The sequence below is a fragment of the Rhinoderma darwinii genome, chromosome 1 (assembly GCF_050947455.1).
Source record: "Rhinoderma darwinii isolate aRhiDar2 chromosome 1, aRhiDar2.hap1, whole genome shotgun sequence".
NCBI classification, from domain to species: Eukaryota; Metazoa; Chordata; class Amphibia; order Anura; family Rhinodermatidae; genus Rhinoderma; species Rhinoderma darwinii.
Genome location: NC_134687.1, coordinates 630585994 through 630607440, shown reverse-complemented (window position 1 = coordinate 630607440; position 21447 = coordinate 630585994). Strand labels below are relative to the sequence as shown.

General features: G+C 42.4%; 1 protein-coding gene across 1 annotated transcript in view; it reads left to right on the top strand.

Moving 5' to 3' along the window:
- The first annotated feature begins 1092 nt into the window (after window positions 1-1092).
- The window catches only part of LOC142659102 (uncharacterized), a 32715-nt gene continuing 12360 nt past the window's right edge, over window positions 1093-21447 (top strand). The window contains exons 1-6 of the mRNA XM_075834887.1: window positions 1093-1585; window positions 4525-4688; window positions 5501-5674; window positions 5757-5880; window positions 8528-8625; window positions 8774-8888. Of these exons, the coding sequence (XP_075691002.1) occupies window positions 4611-4688; window positions 5501-5674; window positions 5757-5880; window positions 8528-8625; window positions 8774-8888 (589 nt within the window). The 5' untranslated portion in view covers window positions 1093-1585; window positions 4525-4610. The remainder of the gene's footprint in view (window positions 1586-4524; window positions 4689-5500; window positions 5675-5756; window positions 5881-8527; window positions 8626-8773; window positions 8889-21447) is intronic.

The window sequence follows — 21447 nt, the reverse complement described above, 5'->3', positions numbered from 1 at the left end:
GTGTGATTTTATATATATATGTGTGTGTGAACATGTGTGTGATTTTATATATATATATGTGTGTGTGTGTGAACATGTGTGTGATTATATTTATGTGTGTGCACATATGTGTGATTATACATATATATGTACATGTGTGTGATTATATGTGTGTGTAATTATATATCTGGGTACATAAGTGTGATTGTGTGTGTGTGTGTGTGTGTGTGGGGTATAGCTGGTGTGTTACTGATAAGACAAGACAATTTCTGTTACTTTTTATAATGGGGGAAACTGAGTTATATTTTGTGTTTGTGTGTACACAAGGGAAGGGGAGTGCATATTATTAAAGGGAGGAGTATAAGAGGAAATAACTACAACTCCCAGCATGTCAAGACCTATTATGTGATATCATTACAGGGAGGAGTATAAGAGAGAACAGCAACTCCCAGCATGTCCAGACTGTTATTATGTATTACAGGGAGGAGTATGAGGGAACTACAACTCCCAGCATGTCCAGACTATTATTATGTGATATCATTACAGGGAGGAGTATGAAACAAGAGAACTACAACTCTCAGCATGTCCTGCCTGTTATTATGTGATATAATTGGGAGGAGCATAAGAGAACTACAACTCCCAGCATGTCCGACCGTTATATGATATCATTACAGGGACAAGGTTTAACAGGAGAGAACTACAACTCCCAGCTTGTCCAGGCTGTTAGTATGTGAAATCATTATAGGGAGGAGGCATATGAGAGAACTACAACTCACAGAATGTCCAGGCTATTATTAGGGGTATCAGAGGACATTACAGGGAGGAGGTATAAGAGGAAAGAACTACAAACCCCAGAATGTCTAGTCTATTATTATGGGATATCAGAGGACATTACAGGGAGGGGTATAAGAGAGGACTACAATTCCCAGCATTCCCCTGGCTTCAGCTCTCACACCATCGCTAACAACCTATAGAAGAAAACTGAACCCATCACCTCTCCACACAGAAGCCACGCCCTCAAAGAGCCCCGCCCCTCATATCACGTGATCATCATCATAGGTCCTTCATGCAAAACTCCTCTCCACGGATAAGCTCTACCCTTCTGCCACGGTCACATGGTGGTGACGTCATCGCAGGTCTTTTAACCACAAACTAATATATTTTGCACTGCTTAGCTCCGACCACTCTTGTACCGGCAAAATGATCCTCATCACCCCATCATGTCACGTGATCATTATCACAGGTCCTTCATCCATCGCTCATTCTTTTTACTTCTAAGCTACTCTTCCTGATTCACCGGTCACATGTTCTTGATATCACAGGTCCTTCATCCACCACCTCTCCACTGATAATCTCCGCCCCTCCGGTCGCATGCCGGTGACGTCATCACAGTTCCTTTAGCTATTGCCGCGTATGAGGTGGAGAGCAGCGTTGGTCGGGTGTTCTCTCTGTTATCAGCCATCCGTGTATGAGTGTGTGTGTATACAGAGAGCTGTCAATCATTGATCATCCCCCCCCCCCCCTCAACTGGACTCCTAAACCCAGACTGAGCAGGGATTTAACCCCTTCAGTGCCGGCCTCTATACTGCAGGGACTTCAGAGAGTGGTAAGTTGTTATTTATGGTCTTTGTAGTGGTCGGATGTTTTGTGGGACGAGTCGTATTTTGTAATGACATAATATTAGGTACATACAACTTATTAACTTTTATACATTTTTTGTTACTGTCGTTCACCGTGCGGTTTAAAGTGTAGTAAACGTTTGACAAACTTCTGACATGTCATAGTGACATGTCAGAAGTTTGTATTGGTGGGGGTCCGAGCACTGAGACCCCACCAATCGCTAGAACGAAGCAGCTGAAGCGCTCGTGTGAGCGCTTAGCCGCTGCGTGTCTGTTCGGCTTTTTCCGGAAAGCCGATGTATCGGAGTACGGGCTCATAGACTTTCTATTGAGTCCGACCTCCGATACATTGATTTACAGAAAAAGCCAAACAGACACGAAGCAGCTGAGCGCTCACACGAACACTTCAGCTTCTTCGTTCTAGCGATTGGTGGGGGTCTCGGTGCTTGGACCCCCCCAATCCAAACTTCTGACATATCACTATGACATGTCAGAAGTTTATCAAATGTTTAGCTACACTCGTGCATATATTTATCCTGAATTTCTAATACAAAAGGTCCTATACTCCCCTCTCCGAGTGTTACCATAGCAACACGTCCCTGCTCTTCCGGCTGCTCTGTGTTCAGGTGACCCCTATAATCACATGTCTAGTCTGTGATTGGCTGCAAGGGTCACATGACGAATCCTTTTTTATATACGTGTAACCTGCAGCGTTGCTGTGAACACGCTGTGTAGCCGCAGAGGATTCTGGGAAAAATGGCGTTTGTTGCGGAACTTGACATTCCCATTAAACTTAATGGGGAAATTCTGCAGCGAATCCGTGGTATGAATGCGATATCCGGCGTGTTTATAATCCACACCGCAGGTTAACCCCTTAAGGACAGGTCATTTTTTGTTTTCATTTTTCCCTCTCCGTCTTCTAAGAGATATAACTGTTTGGTTTTTCTGTCAATTCCACGGTGTGAAGACTTAATTTTTCGGGACGAGCTGTAGTTTTTGATCACTTATTTATTTTTTATTTTTTTACTGCGTTCACCGTGCGGGTAAAAAAGGTTATATTGTAATCGTTCTGCCTCTTATAGATGCGGTGATACCAGTTATGTTTATTATTTATTTAATTTTTAGAATACTTTAGAGAAGAAATGAGAAAAGTGTTTTTTGATATTTTTTGTACCTAACTAAAAACTTTAAAAAAAATGTACAATTTTTTATTAGCCCAGAGGCTGCCATGACAACCATTGGTACCTCGTGAGTATGTCGCGAGGGGCCGATGAGCTCTGAGAGAGGACCACTCCCTCTTTCTAAAAGCTTCGATGCCACGGTCGCTATTGATTGCGGCATCTAAGTAGTTAAATGTCCAGGATCAGAGTTATCTCTGTCTCTGGCCGTTAGTTCGAGGTGTCAGCTGTAATACACCGGCAGTGCGCAGAGCGGGCTCAGCCTGTAAACCCGCTACATGCTTCTCTCCCCGCACCATGACGTTCAGTGTTGTCATGGGGATGGCCGCGTTTGGACATGACTGTTGGATTACTGGCGTCTTTCTTATTAGTATCTAGAAGGGGTTTATGAATTCGCACCATTAATGTACAACCGACATATTGAACCTGACATTGTAGAGAGCGGATGAGATAAATGACGTGATGTATTATAATCTATATCTGTCTTACTAGTGACACCCCGTTATATGTACAAGACGAATAACTATTTGTAGCTTTGTTATAATTCCAGGATCGGCTTTTTATGACCACGGTGAGAATAACCTTCAGTGGTGAGACAAGTATGACTCCGTATTTCACTCTCACATAAACTCGTGGGTAGACGTTGCCCTCGTGTTGGGGTCTCTCTGGAATAACTCTTACATCCTGAATAATGTCATCCAGTCCTGACCGGAAATGGGAAGACACTTTACAATAATGTTTCTGAACTCCTTAAACTTCACGCTGAAAGACGTTGTAAAATATCATCATCATTTATAAGTCCGGTCATTATTTTTAAGGCGATAACAAATATTTATAATTTAAAAAAATCCATAATAAAACATTTTGTAAGGTGAAGTTTTTTTTTCTGTACACAATTGAAATTGACTACTCCACAATATTGAGTTAAGGATGGTCTTAAGGAGGAGCCCCCTCCCGAACACGTAGGTGCCTCAGTCGCTATTGACCGCAGCATCGAAGGGGTTAAATGGCCGTAATCTTAGTTCTCTCAGGTCTCCAGCCTTTGCAACAGGGTATCAGGTCTTCCCCATGTTATGTGAACAACTCCTCAGAGGTAAATGTCCTGTGCAGGAAGGGGTTAAATTAGTAAAATACAAGTTAATATTTAATCTTATCCCACAAGACAATAAATCGCTCCGCTCCACCTGTGCTATAACATAAGATATCATACTGCATGTTCCCTTTATATATATATATATATAATGTCACCTCAGCTGCTGCAGAACCTCACAGTTCATATTAAACACTGACTGCATAGTGTGCACCATGTCTTGTGAGATGTCCGCAATGTCTCCACAGTATCCACCATGTGTCAGGTTGTAAGGAGTCAGGTCTTCATTGTCTGGGGGGGAATGTCTTCATTTTACTCTTCTCACCTGAGAGATTTGCCATAAAGGTCTGATATATGGGGGTCCCACCTCTATGTGGAGAATGCGGGTCCCCCAAACTGCCTGGTGAGGTGATGACTGCATCCAGGTGGAGAATGAATGGAGAGGTGACCAAAAATGTGCACGACCAGAGGTGGAGCCGCATCTATCAGACATTTCTGGCATATCCTGGGGAGAAATGTCCATGTTGGGAATACCCCTTTAGCCATGTGGTGACGGCTCTGAGAAGATGTTTCTCTCAATGATCTATAAGTGAGGTTCTGGATGTCACACATGATGTTGTCCCCTGTATGATTTCCATCTTCTCCTTTCTTCATAAAGACGTCTGCAGTACTAGATCCTCCAGTTCCTCCAGTTTTCTCATCTTCTCCTCCACAACGTTCCTTCTCCTGAATGACCCACCAACGATGGACAAGGACAGGAATGAGATGAGCAGAAGAATATTGAACTTCACCTTGGAGATCATCTACCTGTTGAGCGGAGAGGTAAACTTTTCTACATTATAGAGCAAGTCACACATAGGGAAAGGACAATACATAATAGGAAGTAATAGGAAGAATCCAGTGTCCTGTATAACAGCGTCCAGACCTTCCAAGTGACGTCAAGAAGCTGAAGATCAGCCACCAATATGGTCAGTTATGTGTCATGTCACCAATGCAGCAATAGTAATGTTGTAGAGCAATGAGAATGACCAGGAACCAGGAGGATCAGGATCACCTCTATATAGAAACATAGAAGATGACGGCAGGAGGAGAGCACATGGTCCATCTAGTCGCCCCCAATATTATTTCTTTTTAGTTTTCTCTTAGGATAGTTCTATGTTTCTCCCCGGCAGGTTTACATTCACTTACTGCTCATCTACCATCCACATCTGCTGGAAGTTTGCTCCGAGGATCTACTACTCTCAGTATAATAATATTTTCTGACATTGCTTCTGATCCCCCCCCCCCCCACAACTAATGCCCGATTCTTCCCCATGTTCTTGTGTTTAGTTTCTTCCCTCCTGTAACATATATAAAGGTTTCCATCATGTCCCCCCTTTCCTTTCTTTCCTCCAGGAGATACAAATGACATTCTTTTAAGTCTCTCCTGAGAACTTTTATTCTTCAGACCTTCCACCAGTCTTGTAGTCGTCTTTGGCCTCATTCTATTTTCTCAATGTCTTTTTGTAGGTGAGGTCTCCAGTATTACAAATGTGGGGTCACTAGAGCTCTATACAGCGGGGTCACAATCTCCCTCTTTCTACTAAGGGGGGAATACTGTGTTCAGTTCTCTAAGTGTCTCTCTCCGTACACAGGAGTACACAATAGTGAAGAAGACATCGGGTGACTGTACGACTCCCATCATCCATGAGTCCGGAGGATGGTGCAGTAGTCAGAGCCCCATCACAGTGCCTCCCCCTCACTCCCGGATACATGAGAAGAAGATCTTAGAACTGATCTACAAGATGACGGAGCTGCTGACTCGAGAGGTGACACTGCTGGGAATGCTGGTAAATTCTACAGTAACAGCACTGGAGGTGTCTGGGTAATGACTATCATTGTGTGTGTCAGGTTCCTATAAGGTGTCAGGATGTCACTGTCTATTTCTCCATGGAGGAGTGGGAGTATCTAGAAGGACACAAGGATCTGTATGAGGAGGTCATGATGGAGAACTATCAGCCCCGCACATCACAAGGTAAGAAGATCTAGATTTGTGTGATTCCTGAGCTCCGATCACACGTTCTCTGCTTTGCTGTAGTGCTGCACTAGGGTATGTTCACACGCGGCGGATTGGTTGTAGAGATTTCCAAATATCTGAATGTGGTTGTTTCTACAGTCGGTACTTGGATTTGTATTAACCACATTCAGATTAGTTGGACAGTCAGAAACTTTTGTAACTGTTTATCCCTGTGTGAACATACTCTTATATAACCAGTGACTGATCTGCGCTGCTCTTATAATCGCTCCAACATGAGGAGTGTAACGTTCTACCATGTGGGAACAGCAGACATGACAATCGTGTGGAAAGATGTTCTGCAGCTTCAGTGTGAGATCTAGTAATACTGGAGTCTACTCTTTTGCACATTGATTAGACAGACGTTCTGCTAGTAGACCCTCAAACAATTCTGCACTTACAATAAAAATGATAATCACTGCCCATATGTCCTATAAGTATATAATAATGTCTCGGTACCCCACAGTCTCATTAAAATTGGAAACGCTGTCCTGAAAGTGTCACTTTATTAATTTATATCTAAATTAAATATCTACAATAAAAATAAATTTAGTTGTCACATAATTCGGGTGCATATTAAAGGGATATTCCCAGAATCATCAAATATCTCCTATCCACAGAATCATTAAAATTGTCTGATCGCTGGGGGCCCTACTACTGGGACCACAACCTTCTGTTCCCCCTCACTAATAAAATGCAGTGAGGAGGACATTGAATGTTTCACTTCAATTGGGTCTCAAAAAGATTGCCTTCCTCTGGATATACTGGGATTGGTAGTTATAAAAAGGTTGCACTTGATGGACTTAATTAGTGGGTTGTCAAAACATCCATTCATTTTGAATAAATTCTTCAACTTTTTAGTTTATTTTATAGCTTTATTACATATTATTTTATACATTTTATTGGAATGAAGTAGCAGGGGGAATGAACGCTGGTCAAAAAGAGGGAGACATTGGATAAAGGGGGATAAAGAGGATAGTGTACATCAAGGTTCCAGGATTTATTTTTTTAATGACTGGTAAATATTCTATTTTTTTTTTTTAAATAAAAGCAGCAAAAAACCTTTAAACTTTATTTCTGTAACACTACTGTCCGAGTTGTGCTCAGGAAAAAGAGTATTGTACTTTTCTTTCTGCCTGAGAACAATTCAGGATAAGCAGTGAGAGGGTTAAGGAGCGTCTTTCATTGTTTTTTTTTTTTTTTTAGGAATACATTTGAATGGGAGTTGTGTAATATTTCATATATATTAAATATGTGGCCTCCCGCAGTTTTGTCGAGCAATATGATCGTCAGAGCTTTCTACATCAAATACGGCATGTGTGAATCAAACGTTAATGCTGCCAGAACTCCTAGAGAGAGCCTGTGGGTCCTGCTTCCCCCGCCCACACAGAATGATTGAAGGCTTTTCTTTTGTGATCCTTCTTATAAAATCTGAGGGTGTTACAGACGTTCCTGATGCCTGAACTCCAAACACGCGTTCCTTACTTTACCTCCTGTCCATGCAGAACATGTAGAGAAATGCCGAAAGGGGTTAATATCAGCCCCCCCACAGACATTGAAATCACCTGCTGTAAATCTGTGATGTGGGGGCCGCTACTTTACACATCTGTGCACATTTGTGGGGAGGAACAAGAAAATCATATTCTGTGACATGCCGCTCATTTGCAGTGTGGAGGATGGGCAGTCGTACCTGGTGTAATAATAATAATTATTATCTTTATAATCACAACAAAAAAAGGGACATGTATTTACAACAAAAGCACAAAAAGGAAAGGCCATACTAACATGATACAAGGGCAGGGTCATAAACCACTTCCCAGCAGGATGCAGACAAGCCACAACTACTATATAAGGGGAGATCCCACAGGTGAAAAATACCGATAAATAGTCATGGTCACACCTACTATTCATGAGGGGGGAGGCTGCTTAGTATTATCATTGCACACAAATAAGGCCAACATATTCCACAGTACTTTATAGTTCAAACGGTAGAGACATTCAGATAATATCCGACGTTCCATAGTGACAAGCCTTGATTTAAATTAAAAATTCAAACGAGGAGAGATGTTCCTGCTCGCAAGAGCTTACAATCTATGTATGTTACTGCCACTCATCCATCTCAGCCAGTGTGCTAGGCTAGTAGTTCATAAAACTAAGATCTACACCGATCAGCCATAACATTAAAACCACCTGCCTAATATGTTATAGGTGCCACCAAAACAGCTTTGACCCATCGAGGCATGGACTCCACAACATCCTGTGAAGGTGTCCTGTGTATCTGGCCCCATGACCTTACTAGAAAATCCTTCAAGTCCTGTAAGTCGTGAGGTGCAGTCTCCATACATCAGACTTTTTTTTCCTCGGGTTGCGGAAACAATTGAATACTATGGCGGAGCAGAAAGCTGTCTGCTCCCTGTACCGCCATTCCCTCCGGTAGACCACAATAGGACCTCGACTTACAAAGCACTAGGACCTCGACGCAGGTGGTGAGGACCACAACATTGTAATTTCGGCTTTGATCAATAAGCATAGAAGTGTAGAGAGTAGTATCTGATATATAGACAGATATACAATAGTAATGTATTCGGTCACTGTGTATTTCCTACAGATGGATCCAGTAGGAGAAATCCACCAGAGAGATGTCCCAGTCCCCTGTATTCCCAGGACTGTCCAGAGGAAAATCACAATGTCCCAGAGAGTCATCAGGTAGTTGAAGCTGAGCCCTATACCAGATCTATATAGGGGGGTGCGGAGCTTTTTGGTCCTGCAGTCATAGATTTTGTTTTTGATGTCAATCTGTAAGATTCTTCGCACTCTCTTGTATTGTACTGAATTGTTACATATGTGAAATCAGGGGGAAGATCTGACTAATATTAAAGTGGAGGATGAAGCAGAAGAAGAGTGGGTGAGGGGCGATCAACCGTGTAAGAGTGAAGTGGAGGAGGAAATTCCAGGAGGTGTTACCACAGGTAAATAATAATGAATTATGAAAGTGAGTCTAGAGGTTTCTTAACCCCTTAGTGACCGTCAATACTACTTTTCACGCAAGAGAGGAGCAGGTGCTCGGCTGTCTAATGATAGTCATGCTCCTGCTCTAACGGCTGTGATTGCAGTTAACTCCGATCTCGGCCACGGCATCTAAGTGGTTTACAGAGGTAAGGAGGTAAGGGGCATGGCCTAATAGATTGCATGTCAGTTTTACACTGACAGGTAGTGATAATTTGGTATACTAAAGTATACCAAAGCATTATATAAGCTATCATAAGATCGCATAGTTACAAAAATAATAATTAATGTAAAATAAATGTAATTTAAAAACAGTGCACCGTAAAAAAAAAATATGTATAAACTTTTTTCCCATAACAAGTGGTTTATTTTCTCAAAGTGTAAAAAACAAATATACACATAGTATGGCTGCAATCATATTGTAATGATCATAATTAAAACAGCAAGTCCCTTTAAGAACGCAAAACAATGACAATGGAATTTCTTTTATCCTCCCCTTCTCCAAATTTTTTTTTATAAAACTTAATCCCATGTACTCAAAATTGTACCAATAAAAACGCCACCACTTCATCCCACGAAACAAAAGCGCCCATTTGGCAATGTTGGCTTAAAAAATACAAAAGTTATGGCTCTTGGAATGCGACGATGCAAAAACAAATTTATTTTCTATAAAAAGTGTTTTTATTGTGCAAAAGTAGTAAAACATAAAAAATCTGTACATATTTGGCATCGCTGTAATCGTATTTACACCGCATGGTGAATGGCATAAATTTTAAAATGCAAAAAATAATGGCAAAATTGTTTTTTGTTTTTTTTTACCCCCCCCCAAAAAGTTAATTAATAAACTACATGTACTTCAAAATGGTGCCATTGAAAAATACAACTCATCCCGCAAAAAAAAGCCCCTTACAGCTGTATTGACGAAAAAAAAAGTTATCGCTCTTTGAATCCAAAGATGAAAAAAATGCTTGGTCATTAAGGGCCAAAATAGGCCGGTTATTGCATAGTTACACAGTTGATACGATTGAAAAAAGACACAAGTACAACCTATAATCCTACCGTGTTGAACCAGAGGCTGGCAAAACTGTCCATGAGCCGGATACCAATTGCCTCATTACGGGAAAAATTCCTCCCCGACTCCAAATTTGTAAATCACAATAAATACCTGGATCAACGTCCCATCTCCATAATCTAGTACCCATAACTTGTAATATTAAAGAGTACCTCCGGTTATACTGGCATTATATAGAAAACTATTATAGAGCAGGATTGTGCCAATAATCGTCTTTCTAAATGACTTGTATTACCATGTTTACTTCTAACTACAGCACGGACTACCCATAGGCCGTGTTGCCGGCTGCCCATAACTCTGCATTAGGAGACAGAGCGTACTGCTAGTCTCCATGGCTCCCATATCTAGAACGGCCACCAGCGCTGTACAATGTAATGTGACCTCTAATGCAGAGTTTTGAGCAGCCAGCAGCACGGACTTTGGGACTAGTTTTTCTACATAATGTCAGTAAAACTGGAGGTTATAAAATTTATAAGAAGAGCGTCCAGGACCTCCTTGATTTTGCTTAATGAGCCAACAATCACAACATCCTGTGGTAGAGAGTTGCAAAGTCTCACTGCTCTTACAGTAAAGAATCCCTGGCTTTGTTTTTTGTAGAAACCTTCTTTCCTCCAAATATAGAGGACGCACCCTTGTCATTGTTACAGGCTCGGATGTATATGTCGTCTTTTTTTCTAAACTGAATAGCCCCAAGTTTGATAACCTTTCTTAGTAATTTGTAAAGAGGCAAAAGTATATTCTTGTCACGAGCATCTAGGCCTCTCTTGATGCATCCCATGATATTTTTTATTTTTTTTTGCCCTGGCATCTGCCTAGCACTGGTTGCTAAAGGTAAATGTACTGTCTACTAATAACCCCAAGTCTTTTTCAGTAGCAGTTTTCCCCAATTTTTTTATTTTTTTTACCATTTACTGCATATTTATAGAATTTGTTACCTTGACCCAAGTGCATAACCTTACATTTATCCACATTAAACTTCATTTGCCATTTCTCTGCCCAAACCTCCAGCTTCCCCAAATCCCTCTGAAGTATAACATTATCTTGTGTGTTGATTACTTTACAGAGCTTATGCATCATCTGCAAATACTGAAATTATACTCTATCAATGACCTTGTAGAGGGTTTACAAACAAATTAAAAAGAAGAGGGCCCAATACAGACCCCTGTGGAACCCCACTTGTAACTGACCCACTCGGAGGATGTACCATTAATAACCACCCTCTGTTTTCTATCACTGAGCTAGTTGTTAAACCAAATACATATATTTTCCCCCAGTCCCACATTTTCATTTACCAACCTTTTATACCGTACAATAATATACGCTTTTGAAAGGTCTAGATACACCACAACCTTACCCATGTCTAGTCTAGAACTTACCTCCTCATAGAATTTGATCAGATTAGTTTGACAGGACCGATTCCTCATAAACCCATGCTAATGCTGCATTAGCAGATTATTTTCATTGAGATACTCCAGCATAGCGTCTCCTAGAAAACCCTCAAATATTTTACCCACAATGGAGGTTAAACTTACAGGTCTATAGTTTCCGGGCTCACTTTTTGATGCCTTTTTGAATATTGGCACCACATTTTGTATGCAACTGTGCTGCGGAACAGACCTAGTCATGATAGACAGACCCTTATTTCTGATGTTTAAGGATTCTATCACGGTACTCAATTCCTGCAGAACGCAGGGGTGTATACCATCCGGACTCGGTGACTTGTCTATTTTATTGCTTTTATGGCGGTGCTGCGCTTGTTCTTGAGTTAAGCATGTGACATTTAATGGAGAATTTATGTTCTCCTCAATCATGTCGTCTGTTATCACATTTTTCTATGTAACTACAGTAGAGAAGAAGACCTTTAATAAATTGTCCTTTTCTTCATCCTCCTCCACCATTACACAAGATTATTTGTGAGAGGACAACACTGCCAGTTTTAGGTTTCTTTTTATTTATGTAGTTGGTTATTTTGACTTTCTGTGGTAATAAGTGTCTCAATCTGTAATGACGGGGGTGGGGAGACAGACAAGTGAGCCCTAATCTACCCACCACTCAGTCCCTGCCTACTTGCAACGACCCGCCCTAGGCGACGGGGTACAATTGGGCGACGGTCCCTACGCTCAATAAGTGCACGACAGACAAACAGACAAGGGTACACAGAGCTAGGGGGAGAAAGGGGCAGTTGCCCACGGCAACACCGTGAGCAACAAGAGAAGTGAACAAGCCGAGACAAACCAGGAGAGTACGAGGTGCCAAACGCAGAGCAGAAGAGTAGTAAACAAGCCGAGTCAAACCAGGAGTGTACGAGGTACCAAACGCAGAGCAGGAGAGTAGTCAGCAAGCCGGGGTCAATATGAAGCAAGGACAATGGTACAAGAAGCTGCAGCAGGGCCAGGAAACCAAACGAGAAGAATCACAAGCAAAGGAGGAACAGGAAAGGCAGGTATAAATAGACAGAGGGCGGGAGCTAGCTCCGTCTGGCCAGGCTGTGATAGGTTCTCCCACTCCTAAGCCTGCCACCCTGAGTGGTGGAAGATGGAGTCAGTCTCACAGACATAGAAGCAGGTGCAGACTGATTATCTATGGGCGTTAACCCCGAAGCTGTGCCTGGCAGATCCTTTACACAATCTTTGCTCCTTTATTCTTCTCTTACACAATGTGGGTTTTTTCTTTAGAATTATTTTATGCCTCTTAACGATCTTCTTGCTTTAGTAGTGTAAATGTTTTATTTTTATCATTTATTGCCCCCTTTAGAGTTTAATTTAACCACATTGGTGTCCTCCTGTTTATTTCCGTAAGGTATATATTTTTTACAGGACCTGTCACCACATTATAAGTGGCCTATCTCCTACATAAGGAGATGGGCACTATAATGTAGGTGACAGCAGTGTTTTTTATTTAAAAAAACGATCTTAGATTTTAGATTTATGCTAATGAGTTGCTTAATGCCCAAGTGGGCGTGTTTTTACTTTAGACCAAGTGGGCGTTGTACAGAGGAGTGTATGACGCTGACCAATCAGCGTCATGCACTCCTCTCCATTCATTTAGTCAGCGCATAGGGATCCTTTTAGATCGCTATGTGCTGTTTTTGTAGTAGTTACAGCAGAGGACGCGTAATCTCGTTGTAACCTGTCATTTACTGCGTAATATCGCGAGATTACGCGTCCTCTGCTGTAACTACCACAGACGGAGTAATGAAGTGCAGAGATTGTGAATAGACATCCCGTAACACTTCAGTATTGTTAATGTGTTAGTATAAGACAGCGCATAGCGATCTAAAAGGATCCCTATGCGCTGCCTAAATGAATGGAGAGGAGTGCATGATGCTGATTGGTCACTGATTGGTCAGCGTCCTACACTCCTCTGTACAACGCCCACTTGGTCTAAAGTAAAAATACGCCCACTTGGGCATTAAGCAACACATTAGCATAAATCTAAAAACGCTAATAAAGTTGTGAAAATAGATTGTTTTATTAAATAAAAGCATTACTGTCACCTACATTATAGCGCCCATCTGCTTATGTAGGAGATAGGACACTTATAATGTGTTGAGAGAGCCTCTTTAAGCGTTTCACAGGAATTAAAGCAAAGTGGAGGTGAAATTTACAAATTTAATATTTTTTTCCCAGAAAATCTGTTTTAATCTGTTTCTGTTTTTGTAACACAGAAGGTTTTACCAGAGAAACGCAACTCAATATTTATTGCCCAGATTCTGCAGTTTTTAGAAATATCGGACGTGTGTGCTACTGGTCGGAAACCACCGGCATCAGAAGCAAAAGAGCACCTACTGGATTTTGGGGCCTTCTTTTTATTAGATTATATTTTAGACGCTATGTCTGGTTTGAAGAGGTCAGATATGACACAATTTGGCATACACCCCTCACAGGTGTGTTTTTTTTTTGCAGAATTTAGTGGAATTGGGCCGTAAAAATCAAAATCCTATATTTTTCCAATAAAACTTAGAAATGTTCAATTTTTACAAGGCATAAAGGAGAAACAGCACCCCAACATTTGAAAAACAATTTCTCCCGGTTACGGAAATACACCATACGTGGTAATAAGCTGCTGTTTGGACACATGACAGGGCTCAGAAGGGAAGGAGCACCATTTGGCTTTTGAAACTCAAGTTTTGCTGGAATGGTTTTCGGGTGCCATGTCCCTGAGGGACCAAAACAGTGGGAAAACCCCCACAAGTGACCCCATTTGGTAAAGTACAGCCCTAATTTGGGGTATAGTGAGCATTTTGACCCCACAGGTTTATTGGTGGCTTTAGTGGGATTAGGCCGCAAAAATTAAAATCTAAGTTTTTTTTCTAATAAAATTGTAGTTTTAGATTTTTCCATTTCCACAATAGATAAAGGAGAAAAAGCCGCTCAAACATTTGTAAAGCAATCTCTCCCGAGTACAGCAATACCCCACATTTGGTCATAAACTGCTGTTTGGACACACTGCAGGGCTCAGGAAGGCAAGAGTGCTACTTGGAATGCAGATTTTGCTGGATTGGTTTTTGGGTGCCATGTCGCACTTGCAAAACCCCTGCGGGAACAAATCACTGGAAACCCCTCAAAAGTGACCCCATTTTGGAAACTACACCCCTAAAGGAATTTAAAAAGGGGCATAGTGAGCATTTTGACCCCACAGGTTTTTTGCTGAATTTTGTGGAATTATGCCGTGAAATTGAAAATTTTATTTTTTCTGATTTAAAATGTGGAAATTTTCAATTTTTGCAAGCATTAAAGTAGAAAAAGTCCCCAACATTTGAAAAGCAATTTCTCCTGATTACGGCAATTTCCCATATGTGGTCATAAACTGCTGTTTGGACACGTGCCAGGGATCAGAAAGGCAGGAGCGCTATTTGGCATGCAGATTTTGCTGATTAGTTTTTGGGCGCCATGTCGCATTTTCAAAAAGCCTGAAGTACCAGAGTACAGTGGAAGCCCCAAGAAGTGACCCCGTTTTAGAAACTACACCCCTCAAGGCATTTATCATTTGCCTGGACATATGACAGGGCTTAGAAGTGAAGAGCACCATGCGCATTTTAGGCCTATTTTGGTGATTTTCGCAGTGTTGGCCCACCATTGCAGAGCTCTGAGGTCAAATAGTAAAACAAACCCCCAAGTAGTGACCCCTATTTTGGAAACTACACCCCTCAGGGCATTTTAAGGGGTGTAGTGAGCATTTTGACCCCCCACAGCTGTTTTTTTTCATTAAAAATTAATGCGCAGCGGATGGTGCAAATTGAAAATTGCAATTTTCCACTGATATGCTATTTTAGTTCACATTATGTTGTGCCACTGAAGACAAATACCTCATGAACTGATAAGGGGGTTCTCCCGGGTATGACGGGTATCTGCGCCGTTTGGCTTTTGGAGCGCAGATTTTTCTTGGCAGTAGTTCTGTTTGGGGTTTTACTGGTATTTCAGTTTATAATGTGGGGGCATATGTAAGTTGTGCAGAGTACATCAGGGCATAATAAGAGGGTATAATAATGGGGTAAATAATTATCCACAGATACACACACGGCCAGTGTCGCGCTAATAATTGGTGCCCAATTTCTCCGCTTTTGAAACACTCCGCACATTTTGCATCACAATATTCTGAGAGCCATAACTCTATTTTTTTCTCCACCGGAGCTGTGTGATGGCTTATTTGTTGTTGGACAATCTGCAGTTTTCATTGGTACCATTTTGTGGTACATGCAATCAGTTATTTTTTTTATTTAACTTTTTTTAAATCACTTTTTATTGTATTTGAATTTTATTTATTTATTTTTTTTGCACGCAAGGTTACCAAAAACTAGCAATTCTAACAATGTTTTTTTTTACAGCGTACATTGTGGATTATTAATTACATTTTTACTTTACTCTGCTGGTCTATACAATTACGGTGATACTATATATATATATATATATATATATATATATATATATATATATATATAATGTGTTTTGCAGCATTTGCACAATAAAATAACTATTTATTTATTTTTAAATGTATTTTTTGTTTCACTTCATTTTTTCAGTCAAAAAGTCTGTGCAAGGGCTTGTTTTTTGTGTGACGGGTTGTGGTTTTTATTGGTACTATTTTGAGATACATGCAACCTTTTATCACTTTTTATTCTATGTTTTGGTGGGGGTGGTGAGTCTGGAATTGTTTTTTATATAAAAAAAAAATTTGGTGTTCATCGTGCCGGAAAAATAATGTTCTAGTTTTATACTTTGAATTGTTACGGCATCTAAGGGGTTAATGGCAGGGATCAGAGATAGCTCGGTTCCCTGCCTTTAAAGCGGTTTTTGTTACATACAGCTGACCCCCTGCGGCTGATGTTGCAGGCTCAGCTTCTGCTCCATCTTCTTTCTGCGTCCGGAAGCCTTTTATGCCCCTCCTCCGGCCAGGGCCTAACAGGATTATGTACTTGGCAGACAGGAGGCCAGTCTTACGCCTCTGGTCTGCTAAAGCAGCGATCATAACCCCGCGGTCGTGGGTTGTCTATCTGCTAGTAAATCCCATAGATGCATCTAAGGGGTTAACCGGCATCGGAGGCTAGCTCCGGTCCTGGCCTTGCAGCATGGTATCGGCTGTAATATACAGCTGAGACACGCTGGCGATGGTGCTGGCTCAGCTTCTGAGCCCGCACCATAAACACAACGTACCTATGTGTTGCGTTAAGTCCTTAACCCCATCCGACGTACTATTATGTCCTGACGTTAAGGGACTGTAAAAAAAATGGAACGGTGAGGTTCCTCCTTAGTACTACATTACAGTAACACTTCAGGCAATGTGTTCTACATAGTGCAGGCCCTGTGGGAGCTGTGAATGCATTTAGACGTTCTCTACGAGGTGTTCTATGAATCCGGTCATGCACTAGGCTTGGTATCAGGTTTTTTTTGGGGGGGGGGGGGGGGCACAAGCTGCGATTAACAGCTGCACTAACGTCCGCGATCTGAGAAAACTGTTTATCCACCTCTATCAATGCTGATAGGGGACTCTTTTATTTATTATTTTTTTTCATATTCAAATTTGTATTGGTTTTCAATACACACAGATATCGAACACAGTGGAGGGAAGGCCTCCATACACTAAAGAAAAACAACAAATAAGGGCAAAGCCCAAACAAAAAACTGTGCATCACATTCCAGTACAAAGAATATGAAATATCAGCAGCATTAATGTACCGAAAAATAACCGCTCAGACTCCGATACAACATAAGGTACAACAAGGGCCTAGATATGCAATCAGAGAAAGCGAGGCACATTTCCCTAGACAGGGGGAAAAGAAAGAATAGAAAAGGTACAGAGAAGGGAAGGGAAAGACATGGGGAGCCTGGACTCCAGTTCTGGATTATCGTGAGTGAAAACAGAAAAGAGCAAGAGCCACAGTACACATAGTAAGGACATAGTCGGACTAGCAAAATCCCAGGAAACTACAAGGAACACCACCTCAAAATAAGCCGTGTAGGAAAAAGGGAGGGGGGGGGGTGCAACTCAAGCTACTGCAGCAAAATAGGTGGAAGAAGAAAGGAACGTAATCCATGGAGACCATGTAGACGTGTATCTTATAGAAACCACTCATCTAACATTGGGGGAACCGCCGTTTTCCACCTACGCGGGATTACCGACTTCGCAGCCTGAAGGAGATCCCTAGTTAGGGAACGTTTATAAATGTGTAATGGCATAGGGAACATAAATAAGAGAGCCGCCTCAGGAGAATTGGGAACCGATACTCCAGTAACTTCTAATATTATTTTAAGGACCACGTCCCAAAAACTCCTCAACGAGGGGCAACTCCACCAAACATGGGACATGGAAACTCCCATAGCTCCACAGCGCCAACAATTGTCAGGCACGGACGGATACCATTTATGAAGAGCAGCAGGAACCCGGTACCATCTAGAAACAATTTTGTTACTAGTCTCCTGAGCTCTGATGGCTATAGAGGCTTATTGGGAAAGAGAGAAACACCGTTTCCATTGTGCATCAGTGAATGTGCAATTCTTTCTCCCATGCCCTGCAGAAGGAAGGGAGATTGCTGGGATCGTTGGGAAAGGAGTAGTTTATCTAATGTGGAGATGGTGTGGGTAGGGGACACGGTGGAAACACATAATCATTCGAAGTCAGTAAGCGGCCGGTGAAGATGGGTGCAGAGATAAATAGCACCATAAAAATGCTTTAACTGGGAATATTCAGACATGTGTCGTATGGAGGGCGTATCAGCTTGGTAGATGGAGGCTAAAGGGAGAAGTGAGGAATCGGAAAGGACCTGAGTAAACTACATAGGATTGGTGGATGACCTGCCGAGGAAGGATAGACGAGCCTTACCAGCAGGAAAGGCTGGATTGTCAGTAACAGGGGTTAAATGGCCCAATGGGTCTATGAACAAACCTCCCACACCTGAAGACCGCAATGCCAGGAGTGTGTAGTAAACCACAAACGACGGTTGAGTCGGTCTATTCCCAGACTGGTCCATGGCAGGGTAGAGAGGGTACTAGGGCATAGTTGTTGGACTAAACAAACACAAATTTTCGAGTCGTGATTGTGAAAAAAATCAAGAACACAAACATGAGTCGAGGCCAGGTAGTAGAGACGACATTCCGGCAGACCAACCCCACCTGCATCTCTGGATCGAATAAGAATAATTCTACTCAGACGGGGACGACCAGTTGGCCATATGAAGGATCCAAAGCATTGCTGGATGCGCAACCAATAAGAGGATGGGATGGAGATCGTCTGCAGGAGGAACAGTAATCTGGGAAGGAGAGACATTTTAATAATATTAATACGGCCAAACCAGGAGAATTCCCTCTCCTGCCAGGAATTAAGATCTGTGCGAAACTGGGCTAGCAGGGGAATTAAGGTATTTGTAAACAGTTGTGTGAGGTCACTACTTATATACGTGCACCCAAATAAGTTATGCCCCTAGAGGGCCAAAAGAAGGGGAAATTACTTTTTAGAAGCAACACTACCGGGGCCGGGAGGGAGCCTCAGATTTGGAGAAGTTGATCTTGAAGTTAGACCATGTTCCAAAACAGGACAGCTCGGACATCGAGGGCAGAGAGACATGCGTGTCAGTAAGGTAAACCAATAAGACATCAGCAAATGCGGAGCACTTATATTCCATCCCTCCTATGGTAATGCCTTTAATATCTGGGCTGTTCCGAATGGAGGCCATGAGGTGCTCCATGACCAGGACATACAACAATGGGGATAGGGGGCAGCCCTGCCTGGTGCCATTATGAATAGCGAAAGGTGCAGAAAGGGAGCCATTTATTTTTAATTAGGTGGAGGGAGAGCGATAGAGGGCCATCATTTTAGCAAGGAGGGAAGGTCCCAGTCCTATGTGTTGAAGAGTTTGGCAGAGGGCGGGCAAGGATGTTCTGTCAAAGGCCTTTTCGGCATCTAGGGATAGGATCATGAGTGGGATGTGCTGAGTCTGAGCATGATTGCAAAAAAATTGTTGTGAAGGTTATTACGGCCGCGCCAATACCGAATATGTATATTTCATATATTGAGACTTATTTTAATGTTTATTTTAATGTTTATTTTAAAAATAGTGTGTGTGTATTTTTTAAAATTTAATATTACTTTGTTTTTACTTTATTTTTAAACTTTAATGTCATGGCATATATCTATATCCCAGTACATTAGCCTGTGTACGGATAGTACACAGGCAGTTGTTAGGGCATACTGAGGTATGTCCTAACAACAGGAAATATGGTAAGACAGCCCTAGGGTCCTTCAATGGACCCTGGGCTGTCTGCCCATATATGGTATGTCCCTCAATCGCGTCACAGGAATTCCCTGTGACGCGATCCAAAGGGCATCCCCCCTTCTCATTTTCCCCTGAATGCTGCAGTCCGCTTTGATCGCAGCGTTCAGTTGAATAGCGGCGAAGATGAGAGATTTCTCTGATTTCCACCATCGTGGCTGCGGTTGTGTAATACAGCCATTGCCCCGCTCCTTACAGTAAGTGCGCGCGCGGTCAGCATGCGATGATGCGGCCGGCGCTGCACTATTGAGCAGCGGTGCAGGCACTGAAGACAGTACATGGGGGTGTTTTGTGGTGCGCCCGCCATGTTCTGTCTTCAGTGCCGGCGCTCATTAGTGCAGTGCCGGCCGCATCGTATCATCCTGACGGCGCGCACTTGTTATCAGGACTCAGGAGCGTGGCAATGGCTGTATTACACAGCCGCAGCCCCACTCTCATACATTCATGTGTTACTATACTGAGCTGCGGCACAGCTCAGTATCGAAATACATGAAACAACGATATCGAACCGTTTGGGGATGCAAAGTACTCAGACAATAGCAACCACGACAACTGAGTGGTTAGACAGTGGGAGGGGGCGAGAAAATTGTGGGGGTGCCTATAGTTGCCATGGCAGCCAGAGGCCTATTGAAGGCTTCAAGGTCTGCCTTCTATGATTTAGTGATAGTTTAGGCTTAATAGTAAAGCGAAGATAAAGCCAATACAAAATTATTGCAGTGTATTGTTGATCTATATGTAAAAACCTCTTCAGAAGACTAAAAAAGAAAAAAAAAAAGTTCAATAATAAGATTTATTGCTGCTTTTTAGCCACCTCGATCCAAAAAACAAAACAAAAAGAATTTAAATAAAAAGTCACTTGTACCCCAAAATGGTGGCAAAACAAAATCTCGCCCCACAAATACACAAGCCCTCAAAGCGTCATATTAGGAGGCCAGCTTGGTGGAAGAAACACAGAGTCCTATGTAAGTATAGATGTTTTTTTTACAGCGGAATCACTGCGAACTCGCCGCAAAAAAACGCAGCAACTGCTATTTGTTGCGGGTTTTGCCCCCCCATTCAATTCAATCGGGAAAACCGACAGCAAGTATGCAGCGATTACACAAATACAATTGACATGCTGCGGAATAAAATTTCACCCCGCAGGTCCACTTCTGAGCGTTTTTTTTTTTGCTCGGTACTAATGCAACATGTGGATGAGATTTGTGCAATCTCATCCACTTTGCTGCTACTGTATTTTGCTGCATTTTTTCCGTCTGCAATTCTGGACGGAAAAAACGCAGCAATTCCGCTCCGTGCGGACAAGCCCCTACAGTGTCAATGCTGGAAGTGTCAAAAGAGTCCCTTATCGGGGGGGCGTAGCCAGCTATGGGAGAGTGAGGACGTGCTTTCCTCAGCTCCTCCGCCAGCTTTTCCATTATCAGCTAACATCCAAGCACTGACATGGGGAAGGCCACTAAAAAGAATAAGGCTGCAGCCTCTACTCGTCCCTCATCCCCTCCCAGAGTAACATTGGGTCATATTGTGGGCGACAGACCCCGACGCAGCTGAGGACCCCACTCCGGACTGAGGCCCGAGGACAAGATTGCCGCCCCGGCCTCTCCACCTTCCTTGTCCCAGTGCTCCGGGGGCCCTGAGACGTCCCCAGAAGACATCGCCTTACCTTCTCGGTTACCGCTGCTGGAGG